This window comes from Panulirus ornatus, chromosome 19, assembly GCF_036320965.1.
Source record: "Panulirus ornatus isolate Po-2019 chromosome 19, ASM3632096v1, whole genome shotgun sequence".
Lineage (NCBI taxonomy): Eukaryota > Metazoa > Arthropoda > Malacostraca > Decapoda > Palinuridae > Panulirus > Panulirus ornatus.
Window position 1 is genome coordinate 23352964 of NC_092242.1, and position 27685 is coordinate 23380648.

At 39.5% G+C, this 27685-nt stretch overlaps 1 protein-coding gene across 1 annotated transcript; it reads left to right on the forward strand.

Annotated features, from left to right (window-relative positions):
• Positions 1–1110: 1110 nt before the first annotated feature.
• LOC139755450 (reactive oxygen species modulator 1) lies at positions 1111–27663 on the forward strand. Its single transcript, XM_071673758.1, has 3 exons — positions 1111–1267; positions 11779–11938; positions 26108–27663. The coding sequence occupies exons 2-3, from the start codon at positions 11799–11801 to the stop codon at positions 26214–26216; spliced, it is 249 nt and encodes an 82-aa protein (XP_071529859.1). The 5' UTR covers positions 1111–1267; positions 11779–11798; the 3' UTR covers positions 26217–27663.
• Positions 27664–27685: the final 22 nt, after the last annotated feature.

Here is a 27685-nt window from a genome sequence, read left to right on the forward strand (position 1 = left end):
ATATTTATATATATAATTATATATATATATATTTTATATATATAAAAGGTAACTTTTATCAGGGTTTTCCCTTCTTTAGGTACCTTATTCACCGTAAGTGACTAGTTACGTATTTTCGTCATGGGGGAAAAAGTCTAAAGTTATTCTGTATTATATTAAAGTGAATTTTCAGCTGAAGCGTTTCATGTGACCTGAAAGCCGAAGTCCATGTAAATATTTATTCCCAGTTCTGTACCTAATAACCTTGCTCTTATTCACATTTACTCTTAACTTTCTTCTTCCACACACTTTACCAAACTCAGTCACCAGCTTCTGCAGTTTCTCACATGAATCAGCCACCAGCGCTGTATCATCAGCGAACAACAACTGACTCACTTCCCAAGCTCTCTCATCCCCAACAGACTTCATACTTGCCCCTCTTTCCAGGACTCTTGCATTTACCTCCCTAACAACCCCATCCATAAACAAATTAAACAACCATGGAGACATCACACACCCCTGCCGCAAACCTACATTCACTGAGAACCAATCACTTTCCTCTCTTCCTACACGTACACATGCCTTACATCCTCGATAAAAACTTTTCACTGCTTCTAACAACTTGCCTCCCACACCATATATTCTTAATACCTTCCACAGAGCATCTCTATCAACTCTATCATATGCCTTCTCCAGATCCATAAATGCTACATACAAATCCATTTGCTTTTCTAAGTATTTCTCACATACATTCTTCAAAGCAAACACCTGATCCACACATCCTCTACCACTTCTGAAACCGCACTGCTCTTCCCCAATCTGATGCTCTGTACATGCCTTCACCCTCTCAATCAAGATATATATATATATATATATATATATATATATATATATATATATATATATATATATATATATATATATATATATATATAAAAGGTAACTTTTATCAGTTTCCATTCTTTAGGTACCTTATTCACCGTAAGTGACTAGTTACGTATTTTCGTCATGGGGAAAACGTCTAAAGTTATTCTGTATATATATTAAGTGAATTTTCAGCTGAAGCGTTTCATGTGACCCTGAAAGCCGAAGTCCATGTAAATATTTATCCGAGTAGCAGAGAACACCTTATGAATCACTAATTATGGTGAAGCGCTTCATGAACCCATGAACGGTGGGTTTAGTGCTTCATGAACCAACGACTCAGAACGTTTAATCTCAGGCGTGAGTTTCATCACGTTTTCGTGGTGTAAACAACGAACGGCCATTGGATTTGTTCTTGCATAGGGTATGTACGCAGATAGATAGTGATTTTGTTTATTGGTCCTCTTGAAGAACAGTATTCTTGTAAAATCTGTAATGATAAACAAATTGTTCATTTTGATAGCAGATGTGAGATTATGTAATGTTGCTTATGATAGATATTGGAATTACGCTAATTCTGATGATCACTTAGGTCTCCATCGTGTAAGTGATTACAGTTGTAACAATATTTGAACAATGATGACAGCCGCATATAAGATTCATGAATTCATTTTTCATGTTTGTGATAGTTAAACGGGAAGTTGAAAGGAATCATTTGGTCTCCCATTGAACTAATCTGTATAGGTACTTGGGTGGTTGTGACCTTGGCCATATAAGCTATAGTGGCTCTCATGCGTTTTACGGACAGATTTATATAGATTTATATTAAAGGTCCGAAGTAAATATTAGCTCCGCATCGCTTTTGGCTTTGAACAATGGATGATTTTCTACTGCTGTGTTAGTGTAGTGTTTAGTGAGTACTGTAACAGTTTGGGAGTAAAGTATATTGAGGTTAATGAGATATGAATAGGCGATAGTAGTATAGGGAAAAATGTGGAGTTGATTAAAGGTATTTCACTTGTATGAAGTCAACCCATGAAAAGCTCCCAATATCTCCTTAGAAGTCAAGATTTATTTTAGTTTTTAATGTTCTTGTCTAAATATATGTCACCACCCATAATTGAATACCACATACATGGTGCCGGATATCAAATAGCATTTAAGACAAGTAGCAGTCGTGATTCCCAGCAGCAGATGAATTTTGTGTTTGTATATCTTTTTAGCTCAAAGTGATGTTTTCATAGGTTTCGTTGATTTTTAATAAGTGTTTACCTGATTTTACAGTGAATAGCTCTTCATTTTCATTGATCTACATAACTCTTAATACCACATCAGATATTGGTCAGTTTTGATGCTGAGATTCATACTATGCACCTGTTATTGTTTTTTTGAAAACTGCACTAATTTTGGAACGAAATTACTAGGTATTCAAAGCTAATGGTTATGTGTAGTAAAATTTACTCAAACCAAAATAAAGTTTTAGATAAAGATGACATTATTTTAGGAATGATTAGGCTCATTAAAGGGTGTAAGGGCACATTTTTCATATATATATATTAAATTTTGTGCGTGATCAAGTATATTCCTATGAGTCCACGGGGAAAATGAAACACAGGTTCCCTAGTGCACTTTCGTGTAATAATCACATCATCAGGGGAGACACGAGAGAAATATAAGTCAGTTATTATACTTTGTCCCTGTCTCCCGCGTTAGTGAGGTAGCGCAAGGAAACAGACAAAAGAATGGCCCAACCCACCCACATACACATGTATATAAATAAACGCCCACACATGCACAAATACACGCCTATACATTTCACTGTACACATACACATATACACATGCACATATTCATACATGCTGCCTTCATCCATTCATGCCACCACCTTGCCACACATGAAATGACACCCCCCTCCCCTGTGTGCGCGGAAAGTAGCGCCAATAAAGAACAACAAAGGCCACTGTCGTCCACACTCAGACTCTAGCTGTCATGTGCAATGCACCGCAATACAGCTCCCTTTCCGCATTCAGCAATTTACCTCCCACATCATATACTCTTATTTTTTTTTTTTTTTTTTTTCAAACTATTCGCCATTTCCTGCGTTAGCGAGGTAGCGTTAAGAACAGAGGACTGGGCCTTTTTTGGAATATCCTCACATGGCCCCCTCTGTTCCTTCTTTTGGAAAATTAAAAAAAAAAAACGAGGGGAGGATTTCCAGCCCCCCGCTCCCTCCCCTTTTAGTCGCCTTCTACGACACGCAGGGAATACGTGGGAAGTATTCTTAATCCCCTATCCCCAGGGATAACATATATATATATATATATATATATATATATATATATATATATATATATATATATATATATATATATATACACACACACATATATATATATATATATATATATATATATATATATATATATATATATATATAAAAAGCCTTATATAAGGTATATATATGGTGTGGGAGGCAAGTTGTTAGAAGCAGCGAAAAGTTTTTATCGAGGATGTAAGGCATGTGTACGTATACGAAGAGAGGAAAGTGATTGGTTCTCAGTGAATGTAGGCTTGCGGCAGGGGTGTGTGATGTCTCCATGGTTGTTTCATTTGTTTATGGCTGGGGTTGTTAGGGAGGTGAATGCAAGAGTTTTGGAAAGAGGGGCAAGTATGCAGTCTGTTGTGGATGAGAGCTTGGGAATTGAGTCAGTTGTTGTTCGCTGATGATACAGCGCTGATGGCTGATTCATGTGAGAAACTGCAGAAGCTGGTGACTGAGTTTGGTAAAGTGTGTGAAAGAAGAAAGTTGAGAGTAAATGTGATAAGAGTAAGGTTATTAGGTACAGTAGGGTTGAGGGTCAAGTCAATTGGGAGGTAAGTTTGAATGGAGAAAAACTGGAGGAAGTGAAGTGTTTTAGATATCTGGGAGTGGATTTGGCAGTGGATGGAACCATGGAAGTGGAAGTGAATCATAGGGTGGGGGAGGGGACGAAAATTCTGGGAGCCTTGAAGAATGTGTGGAAGTCAAGAACAGTATCTTGGAAAGCAAAAATGGGTATGTTTGAAGGAATAGTGGTTCCAACAAAGTTGTATGGTTGCGAGACATGGGCTATGGATAGAGTTGTGCGGAGGAGGGTGGATGTGCTCGAAATAAGATGTTTAAGGACAATATGTGGTGTGAGGTGGTTTGATCGAGTAAGTAATGTAAGGGTAAGAGAGATGTGTGGTAATAAAAAGAGTGTGGTTGAGAGAGCAGAAGAGGGTGTTTTGAAATGGTTTGGTCACATGGAGAGAATGAGTGAGGAAAGATTGACCAAGAGGATATATGTGTCAGAGGTGGAGGGAACGAGGAGAAGTGGGAGACCAAATTGGAGGTGGAAAGATGGAGTGAAAAAGATTTTGAGTGATTGGGGCCTGAGCATGCAGGAGGGTGAAAGGCGTGCTAGGAATAGAGTGAATTGGAACAATGTGGTATACTGGGGTCGATGTGCTGTCAATGAATTGAACCAGGGCATGTGAAGCGTCTGGGGTATACCATGGAAAGTTTTGTAGGGCCTGGATGTGGAAAGGGAGCTGTGGTTTTGGTGCATTATACATGACAGCTAAAGACTGAGTATGAACGAATGTGGCGTTTGTTGTCTTTTCCCTAGCGCTACCTCACATGCGTGTGGGGGAGGGGGGTGTCATTTCATGTGTGGTGGAGTGGCGACGGGAATGAATAAAGGCAGCAAGTATGAATTATGTACATGTGTATATATGTATATGTCTGTGTATGTATATATGTGTGGACGTGTATGTATATACATGTGTATGTGGGTGGGTTGGGCCATTTCTTTCGTCTGTTTCCTTGAGCTACCTCATAAACGTGGGAGACAGCGACAAAGCAAAATAGATAATAAAAAAATGAATAAAAAAATGAATAAATGCATATATATGTATACATTGAAATGTATAGGTATGTACATGTGTGTGTGTGGATGTGTATGTATATACATGTGTACGTGGGTGGGTTGGGCCATTCTTTCGTCTGTTTCCTTGCACTACCTCGCTAACATTGGAGACAGTGACAAAGTATAATGAAAAATGATATATATATATATGTGTAAATGTAGGAAGAGAAGAAAGTGATTTTTTCTCAGTGAATGTAGGTTTGCGGCAGGGGTGTGTGATGTCTTCATGGTTGTTTCATTTGTTTATGGATGGGGCTGTTAGGGAGGTGAATGCAAGAGTTTTGGAAAGAGGGGCAAGTATGCAGTCTGTTGGGGATGAGAGAGCTTGGGAAGTGAGTCAGTTGTTGTTCGCTGATGATACAGCACTGGTGGCTGATTCATGTGAGAAACTGCAGAAGCTGGTGACTGAGTTTGGTAAAGTGTGTGAAAGAAGAAAGTTAAGTGTAAATGTGAATAAGAGCAAGGTTATTAGGTACAGTAGGGTTGAGGGTCAAGTCAACTGGGAGGTAAGTTTGAATGGAGAAAAACTGGAGGAAGTAAAGTGTTTTAGATATCTGGGAGTGGATCTGGCAGCGGATGGAACCATGGAAGTGGAAGTGAATCATAGGGTGGGGGAGGGAGCGAAAATCATGGGAGCCTTGAAGAATGTGTGGAAGTCGAGAACATTATCTCGGAAAGCAAAAATGGGTATGTTTGAAGGAATTGTGGTTCCAACAATGTTGTATGGTTGCGAGGCGTGGGCTATGGATAGAGTTGTGCGCAGGAGGGTGGATGTGCTGGAAATGAGATGTTTAAGGACAGTATGTGGTGTGAGGTGGTTTGATCGAGTAAGTAATATAAGGGTAAGAGAGATGTGTGGAAATGAAAAGAGCATGGTTGAGAGAGCAGAAGAGGGTGTTTTGAAAAGGTTTGGGCACATGGAGAGAATGAGTGAGGAAAGATTGACCAAGAGAATATATGTGTCGGAGGTGGAGGGAACGAGGAGAAGTGAGAGATCAAATTGGAGGTGGAAAGATGGAGTGAAAAAGATTTTGTGTGATCGGGGCCTGAACATGCAGGAGGGTGAAAGGCGGGCAAGAAATAGAGTGAATTGGATCGATGTGGTATACCGGGGTCGATGTTCTGTCAATGTATTGAATCAGGGCATATGGAGCGTCTGGGGTAAACCATGGAAAGTTGTGTGGGGCCTGGATGTGGAAAGGGAGCTGTGGTTTCGGTGCATTATTACATGACAGCTAGAGACAGAGTGTGAACGAATGGGGCCTTTGTTGTCTTTTCCTAGCGCTACCTCACACACATGAGGGGGGAGGGGGATGTTATTCCATGTGTGGTGAGATGGCGATGGGAATGAATGAAGGCAGACAGTATGAATTATGTACATATGTATGTATGTATATGTCTGTGTGTGTATATATACGTGTACATTGAGATGTATAGGTATGTATATTTGCGTGTGTGGACGTGTATGTATATACATGTGTATGGGGGTGGGTTAGGCCATTTCTTTCGACTGTTTCCTTGCGCTACCTCGCAAACGCGGGAGACAGCAACAAAGCAAAATAAAAAGAAAAAAATTATTCTTTTATTTATTGATAAAACATATACTTTATGATCCAAATGAGCTTGAAAATTCTCACTAAACCTCTCACTCATGTGAAAATATGGGGAAGAAATAAACTTGATATTGAAAAATGTGTGAAAGAACTTTTTATTGTACTTGGTTGCTGTTTCCTGCGTTAGAGCCAGGAACAGACAAAGGAAGGCTGCATCTACTCACATCCATTATCTTGTTGTCATGTGCAAGGCTTTGAACCCAGAGCTTCCTATCCACATCCACAGACCTTTCTCTCCTGGCTGCCTTACATACCCTAAGTGAGTCTGTTGACAGCACATCGACCTCTGTATACCACATTGTTCCAATAAACTCTATCCCATGCATGTCTTCCAGCTTCCTGCAAGTTCAGGCCTTAGTCATTCAAAATCTTTTTCACTTCTTCCTTTCATCTACAATTTAGTATACCCTCTTATCCTTGTTCCCTCAACTACTGCCACATATTCTTGTTAACTTCTCACTTATTTTTGCCATATTTCAGCATACCATTACCATTCTTAGCTCACTGAACCACACACTGTTTATTACCACAACACTGTTTTACCCTTTTATTACTTACTAGATCAAACCACTTCACTTCATTTCCAACTCTTCCTCCCTCATCTGCACATCCTCATCTATAACCCATGTCTCCCATCAATATAAACAGTATTCCAATGATATTATATGGATGTGAGACATGGGCTATTAGATGAGGATGTGTGGATGAGGGTAGAAGTTTTGGAAATGGAAGTAACTTATCCTTGAAAAAATTGTGGAGAACCATGGGGATATGTGTGAAAGTATGTACTGCAACCAAGCTTGAAAAATGTGGGGAGAACATAGCCTAACATGGGCAAACGCATGGAAAAGCCTGACCTAACATGGGGAACTGTGGCACAGCCAGACCAGGCTTGGGTAAATGTGTGAAAAATGAAATATAGCATGTGAAAACTTGAGGAAGTACGTAACTTAGCAGGGGTATTAATTGGAGCACACTGAATGTAGCTTGGGAAATGTTGGGAAGAACCCTACTTAGCTTGAAGAAATGTGTGGGAGAACCTAATATAACTTGAAAAGTGAGAAAGAATCCAGTCATCATGAAGCTGAGCCAGCATTTCAAGGCTTTATTATTTGTAGAGCTAGAGAGAGGAGTGTATATGAATCCTGAATGCTTCCACAAGAAGACAAGATGGGTGAGAAAAGTGCACAGATTGTGCTGATGTTGCCACATTTGCTAGTTTCTGCTGATATATGTACACTATCTATATAAATGTTAATATCAAAGTTGCAGATAAAGTAGGCTATATGTTTGAATTTATTTGTTTATAAAGGAATTAAAGCAAAGTGAAAATCATTCCATCATTATGTAGAGAAAATAGATATGAAAACATAAATTAAAGCATCAGAGTTTACTGTTTATGTTTTTTGGGGAGACTTTTACACTTGCACTGCCCTGTCCCATAAGTTTGTATATGCACTTTTTTTTTATTTATTTGTATATACACAAAAAACATCCTTACCTAAGCTAGGTACCCATTTATTGACCAGCCCTGAGGCGAGGATGGACCACTTGGTTGTTGAGGATTTGAACCTAGTTGGCCAATGCATGAAACGTGGTAAGCGACACTGACCACAGCACCACTACAAAGATAACAGTGGAACAATAGTCCATCCATGTGTATGACATGGCTGAGTTTACTTTTATGTTCATCTCTTAAGGGTACAAAAATCTTGAATGTATAGGGAATAAAAATTATAATAGAGTACATAGAATATAATGAGACTGGATGAGTGTGATTCAGAGCATTATTTTTAATCCTGTGATTAGAGTAATAATGGGAAGGGCTGTAAAGAAGAATATGTGTTTTATTAATGTAAAAGTATTTGATTTTTTTTCAGAAAATGATAGAATCGATGAAAACCATTCTTAATATTCTTATAGCTACTGAGGATATTTATCTTGATTTTAATATCAGTGTTGAAATGTATGTGATACTATGGTTTTTACTTCATGCCAGCTGTGCAGATATGTTCAGTGCTTTGGACAGCAGATGGCACTACAGGCAAACCTCCTTAAAAGTAGCTATGTATGCAGTCCTTAGCAGCTCACAAATAAATGCTGGTATAGTACATATCTGTTATAAATCTTGGTTTGGGCAAGGGAGGTTAGGTCAGGTTTTCTTGGGTTCTGTTGATTTCAGCAAGTACATCACCTGCTTTTATGTGAATTAGCCTCGTTTTCCCTGATCTAAATGTAACCAGTATCACTCATTTGTTATTTTAAGGTAAAAGAAAATTCTCAAATTCATGATTCATTTGGTCAGAATCTAAAAAAGTACAGTATACAGCCATTACTAAACAAAATCACTAGTATTCCAAGGTGATTTATTCTGTGCCTTCTCTTGTACCAAGAACCCTGCTTAGCTTTGGAAAATGTTGGTAAGAGTCTAATTTAGCTTGAGTTTAGATTTGGGAAGATCCTGGAAATGCACTTATTTTGTTAATACCAGCATTTTATTTGTATTGTCCTCACCAGTTGTTGGGAACCTCATTGTTAAATTGCTCTGAAAAGAATATTCAGTGAAATAGCGCAGGGCTTTGAGGCTGTAGATTTTTTTTTAAACTTGAAGGATTTTTGGAAATTAAAAGTACATGACCAAAATACCATGTTACACCAAAATACCTCCTGCAGTCTGGAAATGATTGTGGTGAAGTGAATGTCTGTTGAGATCAGGGATGAGCATACACTTTATTGTGACACCTGCATTGCTTGGCAGACACATAGGGATTGCTTTGTTTGCCAGTGTACCCATCAGGAGTTGCACTTCATTGTTCAGCATAAGCTTGGTCATAGCTTGAAAACTATAGATAAGATATTGTACTCAGCATCTAAAAATTTAATGATAAATGACCTAAGATGCTTTTTTCTATTTTCTGTTAGTGTTGCCACTTGTAAAAAACTTCAAACTCATAATATAACCTGTCTCATAACTTGGAGAAAATCGAGCATGTAAGAATTCATTAGTGATAAAAGTAACTCAAGTTTGCTTATCACTTTATGCCATTTGTAAGAATATTTAATTAGGAACTTAACCTGGTGCATGATGAGGAAATTCCACTTTTGTCAAAAGAACTTCAAACTGTTGTTTTTTTGTTTTCCAAACATACAGACAATTCATTTACACCTTAAGCTATGCCACATGTACCTGGTTTTCCACCCCCTCAAAATAATGATAACAATGATAATGATAATGATAATAATGATGATAATAATCTTTTTTTTTCTTTCAAACTATTTGCCATTTCCTACATTAGCGAGGTAGCGTTAAGAACAGAGGACTGGGCCTGTGAGGGAATATCCTCACCTGGCCCCCTTCTCTGTCCCTTCTTTTGGAGAAAAAAAAAAAAAAAGAGGGGAGGACTTCCAGCCCCCAGCTTCCTCCCCTTTTGTCGCCTTGTACGACATGCAGGGAATACGTGGGAAGTACTCATTCTCCCCCTATCCCTAGGGATAGAACTACTTATAAAAAACTGTCTGTACTTGCAAGGACAATAAAAATGTCATCTTTTGACTATGTTGCTTGTAAAATGAATGTTCAAATGGAGGAATCTGTACAAAAGGAGAAATCATAAATTAAAGTTCCATTTAAGCTACTTGCTATCTAGAGGACAGTACATAAATAATGCATCATTTATGTGACTAAGGCTGTAAATAATTCATTTATGATAAATAATAATAAAAAATCATAAGATAATAATAATGATAATAATAATTAAAAATAATAATAATAATAATAATAATAATAATAATAATAATAATAATGATAATGATTATGTGGTATACTGGGGTCATTATGCTCTCTTATGAACTAGGGCATTTTGAGTGTCTGGGGTAAAACACTGAAAAGTCTATGGGGCCTGTCGGTGGATAGGGAGCTATGGTTTCAGTGCATTACACATGACAGCAAGACAATTGATGCGAGTGGATTTTGCCTTACTTCGTTGTTCCTGGTGCTACCTCTCTGGCATGGGAAACGGTGATCAAGCATGAAAAAATTAATGATAATGATAATATACTCGTGTATATACAGGAAATTTATGTGAGATAGAAGATGGTAGTATACTGATAAAAACAGTTGGAGACAGGCTCAGAGGTGATGAGGGGTTTCATGCACTTTATTGTGTTTACAAGTTTAAGAACATGAGTGTTGTGACCTCCACTGATTTTAGATTTTCCCTGTGCTTTTGAATGACAGGTACACCACCAATTTTCTGGCACTCTTGGTTCCAAAGCCTTGCTGGATTAACCATTTTGCCAAACCAACTGTGGTCACATAATAATAATTCATCAACACACCTCTAAGCCAATAATTATACATCTCCCATATCTAAAGTATACCATGGACTGCAAGAAATTGAAATTAAACAAATATTAAATGTAGATTGAATAAATGAATGAAATACAGATACTTATACACCTGCTCAGGACTGAGGTGCTCGTCAGCTACGAGTTTCACAAATTCATTCACATACTCGGAAGTTCCTTCGTGGTTTGCTGACTGCTTTTCTCCACACACTTTATTCATGAAAATTCCATGACACTTCTTGAACCTTTGAAGCCATCCTTCAGTATAGTTATACTCTTGTTCTAATTTAAGTTCTTTATGGAACATCTTAACCTGGTCCATTATCATGCCATCTGACAACTCCACTCCATCTCTCCAAGGCTATCGAAACCATTCCATTATCAGTCGATTGTGCTTAGTACTCTTACCATCTTTCACAGTTTTTCTAATTGTCCTTTGCTTCTTGGAATGGCTGTCTGCATAGAATATCAGTATTTTCTCCCTTTACTTCTTGACATCATAAACAGTTGATGAACCAATACTGTAGATGTCACACAGCTTACGCACCGAAACACCACAGTCCATTTTTTCAACAGTTCCACTTTATCTTGGATCACCATGGACTGGTGTTTATGTTTGACATCACGACTGAAATTCTCATATGACTTAGAAAGAAGCCGTAGCTTGGGGTAAATTTAAGCAAAATATACTAAGAATCTCAAAGAATTGCAGTATCACCACCAACAAGTGCAGTGTAAAGAATGTAAATAAGCGCTGCCCTACACACAACGCCATCTGTGGCTGCCCATTAAACTAGTCTGGTGGCTGTGGTAATTTCCCTCACATAATTTTGTCCAGATTTAAGGAGGTGCTGAACCATCAGTTGCCGGAAATTCTGTGGTGTACCTGTACTAATTTAGAAATGTAGATTTGGGGACTGGAAGAAATATTCAACAAATTTTGAGGTGGATGTTCAGCTCTTGAATAATAGAAAGATATGTGATAAGTATTTTGATAATAGATTGAGAAGTTTCTTGCTTTCTAGGACACAAGACATTGTAAATCATGCCTGCAGTACCAGCAGGAAACTACTACCAGCAGGGCCAGGGACCCAGTTGTTGGGACAGAGTCAAGCTAGGCTTCATGATGGGTTTTTCTGTTGGTATGGCAACTGGAGCTCTTTTTGGAGGCTTTACAGCCCTAAGGTATGTGAATTCATAACACACCTTTATCTTCTCTAAAACTTTTACTGAAAATGTTATGTCTTAGATTTAGTGCAGGGTTTTACAGTCAACAAAAAAATTTAGCATGAATTAGGGGTTGGATGGAATTCAAAATGAGCAATGGTACTGAAATATTTTATGTATGATTAGTACCTCTAATTGTTATATTTAATTTATTTATTTTGCTTTATTATTTATTTATTTATTTTGCTTTGTCGCTGTCTCCCGCGTTAGCGAGGTACCGCAAGGAAGCAGACGAAAGAATGGCCCAACCCGCCCACATACACATGTATGTACATACACGTCCACACAGGCAAATATACATACCCATACATCTCAATGTACACATATATATATATACACACACAGACATATACGTATATACACATGTACATAATTCGTACTGTCTGCCTTTATTTATTCCCATCGCCACCCCGCCACACATGGAATAGCAACCCCCTCCCCCCTCATGTGTGCGAGGTAGCGCTAGGAAAAGACACCAAAGGCCCCATTTGTTCACACTCAGTCTCTAGCTGTCATGTAATAATGCACCGAAACCACAGCTCCCTTTCCACATCCAGGCCCCACACAACTTTCCATGGTTTACCCCAGACGCTTCACATGCCCTGGTTCAATCCATTGACAGCACGTCGACCCCGGTATACCACATCATTCCAATTCACTCTTTTCACCCTCCTGCATGTTCAGGCCCCGATCACTCAAAATCTTTTTCACTCCATCTTTCCACCTCCAATTTGGTCTCCCACTTCTCCTCGTTCCCTCCACCTCTGACACATATATCCTCTTGGTCAATCTTTCCTCACTCATTCTCTCCATGTGGCCAAACCATTTCAAAACACCCTCTTCTGCTCTCTCAACCACACTTTTTATTCCCACACACATCTCTTACCCTTACATTACTTACTCGATCAAACCACCTCACACCACATATTGTCCTCAAACATCTCATTTCCAGCACATCCACCCTCCTGCGCACAACTCTATCCATAGCCCACGCCTCGCAACCATACAACATTGTTGGAACCACTATTCCTTCAAACATAGCCATTTTTGCTTTCCGAGATAATGTTCTCAACTTCCAAACATTCTTCAAGGCTCCCAGAATTTTCGCCCCCTCCTCCACCCTATGATTCACTTCCGCTTCCATGGTTCCATCCGCTGCCAGATCCACTCCCAGATATCTAAAACACTTTACTTCCTCCAGTTTTTCTCCATTCAAACTTACTTCCCAATTGACTTGACCCTCAACCCTACTGTACCTAATAACCTTGCTCTTATTCACATTTACTCTTAACTTTCTTCTTTCACACACTTTACCAAACTCAGTCACCAGCTTCTGCAGTTTCTCACATGAATCAGCCACCAGCGCTGTATCATCAGCGGACAACAACTGACTCACTTCCCAAGCTCTCTCATCCCCAACAGACTGCATACTTGCCCCTCTTTCCAAAACTCTTGCATTCACCTCCCTAAGAACCCCATCCATAAACAAATCAAACAACCATGGAGACATCACACACCCCTGCCACAAACCTACATTCACTGAGAACCAATCACTTTCCTCTCTTCCTACACGTACACATGCCTTACATCCTCGATAAAAACTTTTCACTGCTTCTAACAACTTGCCTCCCACACCATATATTCTTAGTACCTTCCACAGAGCATCTCTATTAACTCTATCATATGCCTTCTCCAGATCCATAAATGCTACATACAAATCCATTTGGATGGTATTGCAGTGGAATTTATTAAAAAAGGGGGTGACTGTATTGTTGACTGGTTGGTAAGGTTATTTAATGTATGTATGACTCATGGTGAGGTGCCTGAGGATTGGCGGAATGCGTGCATAGTGCCATTGTACAAAGGCAAAGGGGATAAGAGTGAGTGCTCAAATTACAGAGGTATAAGTTTGTTGAGTATTCCTGGTAAATTATATGGGAGGGTATTGATTGAGAGGGTGAAGGCATGTACAGAGCATCAGATTGGGGAAGAGCAGTGCGGTTTCAGAAGTGGTAGAGGATGTGTGGATCAGGTGTTTGCTTTGAAGAATGTATGTGAGAAATACTTAGATATATATATATATATATATATATATATATATATATATATATATATATATATATATATATATATATATATATATGTAAGTAGGAGAGATGACCAGAGAGCGTTATTGGATTACGTGTTGATAGGCGCACGAAAGAGAGACTTTTGGATGTTAATGTGCTGAGAGATGCAACTGGAGGGATGTCTGATCATTATCTTGTGAAGGTGAAGGATGTCTGATCATTATCTTGTGAAGGTGAAGGTGAAGATTTGTAGAGGTTTTCAGAAAAGAAGAGAGAATGTTAAGGTGAAGAGAGTGGTGAGAGTAAGTGAGCTTGGGAAGGAGACTTGTGTGAGGAAGTACCAGGAGAGACTTAGTACAGAATGGAAAAAGGTGAGAATAAAGGATGTAAGGGGAGTGGGGGAGGAATGGGATGTATTTAGGGAAGCAGTGATGGCTTGCGCAAAAGATGCTTGTGGCATGAGAAGCATGGGAGGTGGGCAGATTAGAAAGGGTAGTGAGTGGTGGGATGAAGAAGTAAGATTATTAGTGAAAGAGAAAAGAGAGGCATTTGGACGATTTTTGCAGGGAAATAATGCAAATGATTTGGAGATTTATAAAAGAAAGAGGCAGGAGGTCAAGAGAAAGGTGCAAGAGGTGAAAAAGAGGGCAAACGAGACTTGGGGTGACAGAATATCATTAAATTTAAGGGAGAATAAAAAGATGTTTTGGAAGGAGGTAAATAAAGTGCATAAGACAAGGGAACATATAGGAACATCATTGAAGGGGGCTAATGGGGAGGTGATAACAAGTAGTGGTGATGAGAAGGAAATGGAGTGAGTATTTCGAAGGTTTGTTGAATGTGTGATAGAATGGCAGATATAGGTTGTTTTGGTCGAGTTGGTGTGCAAGGTGAGAAGGTTAGGGAGAATGATTTAGTAAGCAGAGAAGAGGTAGTAAAAGCTTTGCAGAAGATGAAAGCTGGCAAGGCAGCAGGTTTGGATGGTATTGCAGTGGAATTTATGAGAAAAGGGGGTGACTGTATTGTTGACTGGTTGGTCTTTCTTTTTCAAAATATTTGCCATTTCCCGCTATAGCGAAGGTAGCGTTAAGAACAGAGGACTGGGCATTTGAGGGAATATCCTCACCTGCAAAGTGAGAGGGTTATGGAGAATGATAAAGTAAACAGAGAAGAGGTAGTACAAGCTTTGCGGAAGATGAAAGCCAGCAAGGCAGTGGGTTTGGATGGTATTGCAGTGGAATTTATGAAAAAAGGGGGTGACTGTATTGTTGACTGGTTAGTCTTTCTTTTTCAAACTATTTGCTATTTCCTGCATTAGCAAGATAGCGTTAAGAACAGAGGACTGGGCCTTTGAGGGAATATCCTCACCTGGCTCCCTTCTCTGTTCCTTCTTTTGAAAAAAAAAAAGAGAGGGGAGGATTTCCAGGCCTCCACTCCCTCCCCTTTTAGTCGCCTTCAATGACATGCAGGGAATACGTGGGAAGTATCCTTTCTCCCCTATCCCCAGGGATACTGACTGGTTGGTAAGGTTATTTAATGTATGTATGTCTTATGGTGAGGTGTCTAAGGATTGGCAAAATGCTTGCATAGTGTCATTGTACAAAGGCAAAGGTGATAAAGGTGAGTGCTCAAATTACAGAGGTATAACTTTGTTGAGTATTCCTGGGAAATTATATGGGAAGGTATTGATTGAGAGGGCGAAGGCATGTACAGAGCATCAGATTTCCACATCCAGGCCCCACAGAACTTTCCATGGTTTACACCAGACGCTTCACATGCCCTGGTTCAATCCATTGACAGCACGTCGACCCTGGTATACCACATCGATCCAGTTCACTCTATTCCTTGCCTGCCTTTCACCCTCCTGCATGTTCAGGCCCCGATCACTCAAAATCTTTTTCACTCCATCATTCCACCTCCAATTTGGTCACCCACTTCTCCTCGTTCCCTCCACCTCCGACACATATATCCTCCTGGTCAATCTTTCCTCACTCATTCTCTCCATGTGCCCAAACCATTTCAAAACACCCTTTTCTGCTCTTTCAACCAAGCTCTTTTTATTTCCACACATCTCTCTTACCCTTACATAACTTACTCGATCAAACCACCTCACACCACACATTGTCCTCAAACATCTCATTTCTAGCACATCCACCATCCTGTGCACAACTCTATCCATAGCCCACGCCTCGCAACCATTCAACATTGTTGGAACCACTATTCCTTCAAACATAGCCATTTTTGCTTTCCGAGATAATGTTCTCGACTTCCACACATTCTTCAAGGCTCCCATGAATTTCGCCCCCTCCCCCACCCTATGATTCACTTCCGCTTCCATGGTTCCATCTGCTGCCAGATCCACTCCCAGATATCTAAAACACTTTACTTCCTCCAGTTTTTCTCCATTCAAACTTACCTCCCAATTGACTTGACCCTCAACCCTACTGTACCTAATAACCTTGCTCTTATTCACATTTACTCTTAACTTTCTTCTTTCACACACTTTACCAAACTCAGTCACCAGCTTCTGCAGTTTCTCACATGAATCAGCCACCAGCGCTGTATCATCAGCGAACAACAACTGACTCACTTCCCAAGCTCTCTCATCCCCAACAGACTGCATACTTGCCCCTCTTTCCAAAACTCTTGCATTCACCTCCCTAACAACCCCATCCATAAACAAATCAAACAACCATGGAGACATCACACACCCCTGCCGCAAACCTACATTCACTGAGAACCAATCACTTTCCTCTCTTCCTACTCGTACACATGCCTTACATCCTCGATAAAAACTTTTCACTGCTTCTGACAACTTGCCTCCCACACCATATATTCTTAGTACCTTCCACAGAGCATCTCTATCAACTCTATCATATGCCTTCTCCAGACCCATAAATGCTACATACAAATCCATTTGCTTTTCAAAGTATTTCTCACATACATTCTTCAAAGCAAACACCTGATGCACACATCCTCTACCACTTCTGAAACCACACTGCTCTTCCCCAATCTGATGCTCTTTTTTTTTTATTTATTTGCTTTGTCGCTGTCTCCCTATCCCTGGGGATAGGGGAGAAAGAATACTTCCCACGTATTCCCTGCGTGTTGTAGAAGGCAACTAAAAGGGGAGGGAGCGGGGGGCTGGAAATCCTCCCCTCTCATTATTTTTTTTTTAGTTTTTCAAAAGAAGGAACAGAGAAGGGGGCCAGGTAAGGATATTCCCTCAAAGGCCCAGTCCTCTGTTCTAAACGCTACCTCGCTAATGCGGGAAATGGTGAATAGTTTGAAAGAAAGAAAGATATATATATATATATATATATATATATATATATATATATATATATATATATATATATATATATATATTATATATATATATATATATTTATGTATATTTTTTTATTTATTTATCTTGCTTTGTCACTGTCTCCAGCGTTTGCGAGGTAGCGCAAAGAAATAGACGAAAGAAATGGCCCAACCCACCCACATGCACATGTATATACATACACGTCCACACACGCAAATATAAATACCTATACATCTCAATGTACACGTATATATACACACACAGACACATACATATATACCCATGCACACAATTTACACTGTCTGCCTTTATTCATTCCCATCGCCACCTCGCCACACATGGAATACCATCCCCCTCCCCCCTCATGTGTGCGAGGTAGCGCTAGGAAAAGACAACAAAGGCCCCATTCGTTCACACTCAGTCTCTAGCTGTTATGCAATAATGCCCAAAACCACAGCTCCCTTTCCACATCCAGGCCCCACACAACTTTCCATGGTTTACCCCAGACGCTTCACATGCCCTGGTTAAATCCACTGACAGCACGTCAACCCTGGTATACCACATCGATCCAATTCACTCTATTCCTTGCCTGCCTTTCACCCTCCTGCATGTTCAGGCCCCGATCACTCAAAATCTTTTTCACTCCAACTTTCCACCTCCAATTTGGTCACCCACTTCTCCTCGTTCCCTCCACCTCTGACATATATCCTCTTGGTCAATCTTTCCTCACTCATTCTCTCCATGTGCCCAAACCATTTCAAAACACCCTCTTCTGCTCTCTCAACCACGCTCTTTTTATTTCCACACATCTCTCTTACCCTTACATTACTTACTCGATCAAACCACCTCACACCACACATTGTCCTCAAACATCTCATTTCCAGCACATCCACCCTCCTGCACACAACTCTATCCATAGCCCACGCCTCGCAACTATACAATATTGTTGGAACCACTATTCCTTCAAACATACCCATTTTTGCTTTCCGAGATAATGTTCTCGACTTCCACACATTCTTCAAGGCTCCCATGATTTTCGCCCCCTCCCCCACCCTATGATTCACTTCCACTTCCATGGTTCCATCCGCTGCCAGATCCACTCCCAGATATCTAAAACACTTTACTTCCTCCAGTTTTTCTCCATTCAAACTTACCTCCCAATTGACTTGACCCTCAACCCTACTGTACCTAATAACCTTGCTCTTATTCACATTTACTCTTAACTTTCTTCTTTCACACACTGTACCAAACTCAGTCACCAGCTTCTGCAGTTTCTCACATGAATCAGCCACCAGCGCTGTATCATCAGCGAACAACAACTGACTCACTTCCCAAGCTCTCTCATCCACAACAGACTTCATACTTGCCCCTCTTTCCAAAACTCTTGCATTCACCTCCCTAACAACCCCATCCATAAACAAATTAAACAACCATGGAGACATCACACACCCCTGCCGCAAACCTACATTCACTGAGAACCAATCACTTTCCTCTCTTCCTACACGTACACATGCCTTACATCCTCGATAAAAACTTTTCACTGCTTCTAACAACTTGCCTCCCACACCATATATTCTTAATACCTTCCACAGAGCATCTCTATCAACTCTATCATATGCCTTCTCCAGGTCCATAAATGCTACATACAGATCCATGTACTTTTCTAAGTATTTCTCACATACATTCTTCAAAGCAAACACCTGATCCACACATCCTCTACCACTTCTGAAACCACACTGCTCTTCCCTAATCTGATGCTCTGTACATGCCTGCACCCTCTCAATCAATACCCTCCCATATGATTTACCAGGAATACTCAACAAACTTATACCTCTGTATATATATATATATATATATATATATATATATATATATATATAAATGCCCATACATGCACTTACACATATACATTACAGCATATACATACATATACATACACAGAATATTCATATATACAAATGTACATATTCATATTTGCTGCCTTCATCCCTTTCTGTTGCTGCCCTGCCACACAGGAAACAGCATTAACCCCCCCCCCCCTCTCCAGTGAGGTAGTGCAAGGAAAAGACAAAAGGGCCACATTCATTCACACTCAGTCTCTAGCTGTCATATGTAATGCAACAAAACCATAGCTCCCTTTCCACATCCAGGCCTCACAGACCTTTCAATGGTTTACCCCAGATGCTTCATTTCATTGACAACATGTCAACCTCGGTATACCACATTGTTTCAATTCACTGTTCCTTGCATGCCTTTCACCCTCTTGTATGTTCAGGTCCCGATCATTCAAAATCTTTTTCACTCCATCCTTCCACCTCCAATTTGGTTTCCCGCTTCTCCTTGTTCCTTCCACCTTTGACACATATAACCTCTTTGTATCTTTCCTCACTCATTCCCTCTATGTGTCTGAACCATTTCAACACATCCTCTTTTGCTCTCTCATCCACACTCTTTTTATTTCCACTCATATCTGTTACTTTTTCGTTACTTACGTTATCAAACCAACTCACACCACATATTATCCTCAAATATTTCATTTTCCACACATCCACCCTCCTTTGTACAACCCTATCTATAGCCCATGCCTTGTAAACATATATTGTCAGAACTACTATTCCTTCAAACACCCATATTTGCTCTGCTAGTTAACCTTCTCTCCTTTCACACATTCTTCATCACTGCTGGAACCTCTGCTCCATCCCCCACCCTGTGATTCACCTCCACTTCCATGGTTCCATTTGCTGCTAAGCACACTCCCAGATATCTAAGACAGTTCATTGGAGGCTCCAGTGACAGGCTAAAGTCCACATCAAGGCCAGGCCTCAATCAAAATATAGAGAGGATTATGAAAAGGAAAAAGAAGAGACAAGGGAAAGTATTTACGAATTTTGGAGGAAGTGAAAAACCTGTCTTTTAAAACATGCAAGGTAATAGTTATTGGGAAAGATATGAGAAGGTAGAGAGTTCCAAAGCTTCAAGGTGTAGGAAAAGAAACAGGTATCAAAACGGCCCACTTTTGAGTTGCTAACAGCCGCACATTAAGCATGTGATGCAGCAGCTTGCCAAGTATTGTGTGGTCTAGCTAGTGGTGGGGGCACACAAGCAGCCAGCTTTCAAGAGTTAAAACTAAAGTTAAACTTATAGAAGAGGAAAAGTGTACCAATAGAAGAGGAAAAGTGAACCAGAACTATGACATAGGACAAGCGGGTTAAGTTTTGAAGTTAACTTGGGAGAGCTTATAAGTTGGACTGCTTTTAACTCAACTCTGTCAAGTAAGGGTGCAGAGCTAGACCAGATGTGAGAGCAGCACTCCACACAAGGATGAATCAATTCTTTGTATAAATGAAGCAACTGTTCACAAGAAAAGAAATTTCAACATCTAAACAGGACTCCTATTTTTTTAGAGGCAGACCTTGCTGTTTCTGTAATGTGGGGGTGTAATGAGTGGATGTTATAGTAATACTAAGTATGTTCATCAAGACAAGAGGTTGAATTACAGAAACGTCAGTGGAGAGATAAGAGTTCTGAGGAATTTTTGATAGAGGGGTAGAAACTGGGTGTTGGAGGCATTAAACTTCACTATATTTTTGTCTTCCCCACTGAGACATCCTCTCCAAGTTTGAGCTTATTGAGGAAGCTGTGTTGAGATGAGATGCAGATTGAGTGAGGGAAGAAGAAGCAGAATTGAAGTATGTGGATGAATATTGGGTTGAGTTGTCAGCATATGAGTGCATTTGTTATTTGTGGAAGAGGAAATCATTGATGGGAGAAAAGTTGTATGGGAACAGGACAGAACATTGAGGGACACCACTGTTGATGGAGAAAAGGGGGAGGCTGATCCATTAATAACCTCAGAGATAGATAGGCTCCAGAGGATCAAAGTGAGGGAAGGAGGCCAAAAGAAGGGAGCTTAGAGATGAGACCCCATTGCCATGCCCTGTCAAAATGCTCTGTATATGTCAAGGGCAGCTACACAAGACTCCCCAAATTCTTTCAGGGATGATGACCAGACATTAGTAATATATGAAAGAATATCTTCAGTGAATCTCATCCCATGGAAGCCATACTGGTGATCAAAGAGAAGGCTTGAGAGAAGCCATACTGGTGATCAAAGAGAAGGCTTGAGACTCAAGGTGTTTAAGGATGTGGGAGTTGAGGAGGGATTCAAAGACTTTGGAAATGGTAGTTGTCAAAGCAATAGGATGAAAGTTAGAGGGGTCAGAATGGTCACCCTTTTTTGGGATGGGATCTATCAAAGCATGCTTCAAAGCTCGAAGGGAAGAGTTTAGTATTTTATACAGAAACAGAACAGATGAGCAAGCACAGGTGCAAGTTTAGAGGCATACTCTTTCAATACATGGGGATGGATCCCATCAGGACCATAATCCTTGCTTGAGTCCAGAGAGGGAAGTGCTTTTTGGACAGTCCAAAGAGATTACGGGGAGAGGCATAGGATTAGCATGAGGAGCACCAGGGGATGAAGAAAAGTTAAGAGTCACCCAAGGTGGAGTTAAAGGAGCAATGGGAACCAAAGAGAGTTGCTTTGTCTGAGGAAGAGACACCTATAGTGCCATCTGAATGGAAAAGTGTAGGAAACATGGAATGAGAGTTGTTGATGCCCATAGCTAAAGAAACAGTGGATGAAGAGGAGAGGTTATCACACTTCCTTTGAATAAAGGAAAGCTATGCCTCATGGTTAATGTACTTGCAGTGGTTATGGGCAGTGATAAAAGCTGAATGGTAATCAGAGGAAGGACAGTTTTTCCAAGCCTGATATCCCTGATTCCTTGCCTGAATGGCCTTAGAACAGGAACGGTTTAACAATGGATTGGAAGAAGAGGTCAGTGAAAGAGGTGATAAATGCATCCATTCCTGTCAGGATAACCTCTCCTATGTGTTTAGTGGAGACAGAAGCATCACCTCTTAAGAGACAATGATGTATGCAAGGAAAGTCAGAAAAGAAGTTATGCAATTTTTCCAGTCAGCTTTGTTTAGGCTCCTGTGTTTATGCATAGAAGGGGCTGTTGGAGGGGAAGGTGCCATTAAAATGGATACATTTATGAGAGTGGGATCAGATGAATCAGTTGGGGTGAGATTGTGTAGTTACAGTGGGACTGACTAGAAGCGAAAAACAGATCCAGAATATTAGGAGAGTAATCACAGGAATATGGGTAGGGTGGGAGATAATGTGCTCTAAATCATTGAGAATGGAGAACCTGAAGGTTTCAAATGCTCCACCATTGGTATGGGAGGAATTCAGCCATTCCCTATGGTGAGCATTGAAATCCCCGAAGTAGAGGATTTATGCTTATGGGTGAGAGGATGCCATGTTGTAATGGCAGTTTAGATAGTCAAAGAATTATATATAATTTGTAGAATTAGGAGAGCAGTGGGTGAAATAGAGGAAAAGTGTGGTAATTGGGAGACAAACTCTGAGCCACATAACATCAAAGTTTAGGGACTCATGGTCCATGAGGCAAACAACAGATGTGTTGATGTTGGAATAAGCACAAACACCACCTTTGAACTTGAACTGGAATTATGAGTGGAGAATATATTGAGGAAGCTGTGTTGAGATGAGATGCAGATTGAGTGAGGGAAGAAGAAGCAGAATGCAACTGAAAGACTGTGCTGAAGGTAGTAGTATTGTACAGATGAGATTGGATTCCAAAGATACATCATCACCACAGCATAACCACAAGCAAATGGAGTTTGATTATGCTATTTTTTGCAATAGAATAAGCAAGTGTAATTTATAACTTTACTAAGACCTTGCTAATTTTATGCACTACACCTAATGTTGGAAAAGAACTGTATAAAGCTAAAGGGGAGAGTTGCCATTTACCAGGTTCTGTATTAGGGGGTGCCTGAGGATTGGTGGAATGCGTGCATAGCGCCATTGTACAAAGGCAAAGGGTATAAGAGTGAATGCTCAAATTTCAGAGGTATAAGTTTGTTGAGTATTCCTGGTAAATTATATGGGAGGGTATTGATTGAGAGGGTGAAGGCATGTACAGAGCATCAGATTGGGGAAGAGCAGTGTGGTTTCAGAAGTGGTAGAGGATGTGTGGATCAGGTGTTTGCTTTGAAGAATGTATGTGAGAAATACTTAGAAAAGCAAATGGATTTGTATGTAGCATTTATGGATCTGGAGAAGGCATATGATAGAGTTGATAGAGATGCTCTGTGGAAGGTATTAAGAATATATGGTGTGGGAGGCAAGTTGTGAGAAGCAGTGAAAAGTTTTTATCGAGGATGTAAGGCATGTGTACGTGTAGGAAGAGAGGAAAGTGATTGGTTCTCAGTGAATGTAGGTTTGCGGCAGGGGTGTGTGATGTCTCCATGGTTGTTTAATTTGTTTATGGATGGGGTTGTTAGGGAGGTGAATGCAAGAGTTTTAGAAAGAGGGGCAAGTATGAAGTCTGTTGGGGATGAGAGAGCTTGGGAAGTGAGTCAGTTGTTCGCTGATGATACAGCGCTGGTGGCTGATTCATGTGAGAAACTGCAGAAGCTGGTGACTGAGTTTGGTAAAGTGTGTGAAAGAAGAAAGTTAAGAGTGAATGTGAATAAGAGCAAGGTTATTAGGTACAGTAGGGTTGAGGGTCAAGTCAATTGGGAGGTAAGTTTGAATGGAGAAAAACTGGAGGAAGTAAAGTGTTTTAGATATCTGGGAGTGGATCTGGCAGCGGATGGAACCATGGAAGCGGAAGTGGATCATAGGGTGGGGGAGGGGGCGAAAATCATGGGAGCCTTGAAGAATGTGTGGAAGTCAAGAACATTATCTTGGAAAGCAAAAATGGGTATGTTTGAAGGAATAGTGGTTCCAACAATGTTGTATGGTTGTGAGGCGTGGGCTATGGATAGAGTTGTGCGCAGGAGGGTGAATGTGCTGGAAATGAGATGTTTGAGGACAATGTGTGGTGTGAGGTGGTTTGATCGAGTAAGTAACGTAAGGGTAAGAAAGATGTGTGGAAATAAAAAGAGCGTGGTTGAGAGAGCAGAAGAGGGTGTTTTGAAATGGTTTGGGCACATGGAGAGAATGAGTGAGGAAAGATTGACCAAGAGGATATATGTGTCGGAGGTGGAGGGAACGAGGAGAAGTGGGAGACCAAATTGGAGGTGGAAAGATGGATTGAAAAAGATTTTGTGTGATCGGGGCCTGAACATGCAGGAGGGTGAAAGGAGGGCAAGGAATAGAGTGAATTGGATCGATGTGGTATACTGGGGTTGACGTGCTGTCAGTGGATTGAATCAGGGCATGTGAGGCGTCTGGGGTAAACCATGGAAAGCTGTGTAGGTATGTATATTTGCGTGTGTGGACGTGTATGTATATACATGTGTATGGGGGTGGGTTGGGCCATTTCTTTCGTCTGTTTCCTTGCGCTACCTCGCAAACGCGGGAGACCGGCAAAAAAAAAAAAAAAAAATGAAGAAACTGATAAGAAAGTGAAAGAGTGGACTTATTAGAGCCAAAGAATTTTGTAGTGGGAAACATTTGAATAGTTAGATAAAATATACTGATTTTCAGGACTTCGTTATTTCTCTTCAGAGGGAATTTTCAAGCTAATGCATGCTTACTTTCCATAAATTGGAACATTGGAACATTAAAGAATCATTTAAAAGGTGCAGATCTGAATTTGAAATATGTAAAATTGAATTAGAGTCCTATATGGATGTTGAAGCCATTCCATTCATAGAGAATGGAATGAAGAAATAATCATGAGACTGCGCTAAACATAAATGAAGTACAATGATTTTGCTGAAGGATAAATGCAGTTTTTTGCTTTGAAACGTTACTTTTAGAATTCTGCCAGATTTTCCAAATATTCTTTCATTGTCTTATACTTCCTTTTATTTTTTATTTTTTTGCTTTGTCGCTGTCTCCTGCGTTTGCGAGGTAGCGCAAGGAAACAGACGAAAGAAATGGCCCAACCCACCCCCATACACATGTATATACATACGTCCACACACGCAAATATACATACCTACACAGCTTTCCATGGTTTACCCCAGACGCTTCACATGCCTTGATTCAATCCACTGACAGCACGTCAACCCCTGTATACCACATCGATCCAATTCACTCTATTCCTTGCCCTCCTTTTACCCTCCTGCATGTTCAGGCCCCGATCACACAAAATCTTTTTCACTCCATCTTTCCACCTCCAATTTGTCTCCCACTTCTCCTCGTTCCCTTCACCTCCGACACATATATCCTTCATGTCCTGTACATTTTACTAACAAAACACAAGAAAGTCACCAATATAATAGATATCAAATGATAGGAATAGAAAAGTATCTGATAATTCCATTAGGAGAGGATGTTCCTTCATCCCTCCAGTTGTACCATATAGCTTTCCTGCCTTGTCTTGTATCATTGCTACATAGGAAGACATAGCATATCAGCCATGTCGAAATGCAGGATATTTTATCAAAACTTCATTGTGTGTATCAAAATATACAGCACAACAAGTGTATTGATGCTTTTTTTGTTGACTTCATTTAGAATCATCAATATTCTACTAATATCCATTATTCAAATGTACAGAACACAAATCAGACGTTAAAAATGAGCTTGCATGTTTACCATATGAATATTACATAAAATGTTTAATGATTAAGATCATTCAGAAATGTTTAGTTACTATCTTTCTCTGCAGTAGAAGAAAAACTGTATTTATGAAGATACTCAAAATCATAATTTTTATGAATTTATTAATATTTTTGCCATATGAAATTTCCTTCCAGATATGGACTTAGAGGGAGGGAACTTCTGAATAATGTTGGAAAGGTAATGATACAGTCTGGTGGCACTTTTGGAACATTTATGTCCATTGGAGCAGGAATTCGGTGTTGAGTAAGAATAATTATTGGCTGAGGTCTTGCAAAAAAGTTCAGAAATAACTGTATTGATTGGAAGTTATCCATTTTTGAAAAAAAATGGGAATTGAATAATCTGGTGCAGTTGTGAAAGAAACACTACAAATTTTTTGTAAAATATCAGCCTTTGTGTATTGATATGAATAATCTTATCATGTAGAGGATGAACCATGATTTTTTTTTTCATTATACCGTTATTATATTGTCCAGTGCACTGAGCAGTTTTGGTTTTCATTCATATGTGAAATATACCTATATACTTATATGAATATTTTTGACAGTGCAGGATGGGGATTAGCATGACATTTATTGGACAAAAAGTAGGGTGTATGTAACTCATCATTGAGATCTTATATAAACTCATATTAAAACACAACTATTTCAAACTTCTTTTGATTGAAATTTTGGTATTTCAGACAGTTTAAAAACCTTGAAATTCATTGCAGCTGTTGGGTCAGTCATCTAGCCATGACATTTGGCCAAAGTAGGTCAAAGAACCAAAACTGTGACCTATATTTAACAGATCTACCCTTGTATATAATATACAGAGAAACTTAGTGTTGGATTTCCTTGATTTTAAATTTTCATATGTGTAAACTCCACATTTCCATTATCTTTTAAAGATATGATGGGATTTATGTTGAAATTAATAGTAATAATGGTGCATAGCATTGTATGTGTAAATAAAGTGACTCTTAGAAAATAGTCAATCATAACTACATATGAATCTTACTCTGATTCTGATTTATTTATTCGATATACCCTTTTATCAATGTAGTTTGAAATAGTCAGGTTTTAGTGTACTTCTTGTTGTCCACTGTGTATTTAAAAAAGTCATGCAAATTAGCCATTGTATCTGGTTTTCAATGCTGTTATGCTCCTTTTTATTGTAGGATTTCCTTGGTAAACATAATTTTTTTTGTACAGTCATATGATATTAATTCTCTTTAATATGTGGGTTATTGTGAAATGCTAAGATTATTGAACCATGGAATGCAAATGTTATATATGTAAACTACTGCAATATTTTCAGGAATGATAAAATTATATAATTATTGTAATATTTCATTTGTTAGTTTTGTTTAACCTTAGTGAACTAATGTCCCTCAGAAAAAAGTTTAGCAGTAATCATTGTGTATGGGGATATTATAAACTTCTTTTTAGTTATATATGTAAAATCAACATAAGATTGTGTACATTAAAAGTTCTGTGTAAAATTTTATTGAGATGTCCTTCTCATATGAAATGCTATCATCAAGAAACACCTTTTCCAGTCCCATCACATCCACATTTGTATGTCTTTCTCAATAGACATAAAGTGTTTGAATCTGAATCATTTGAGTTGCACTTTCATAATGATTTGTCCTGAATGTTTTTGATAAAAGCTAGTTTAATTTTATTTCACAATGAAACACTCCCACACATGCAATATTTTATTTACTCAAC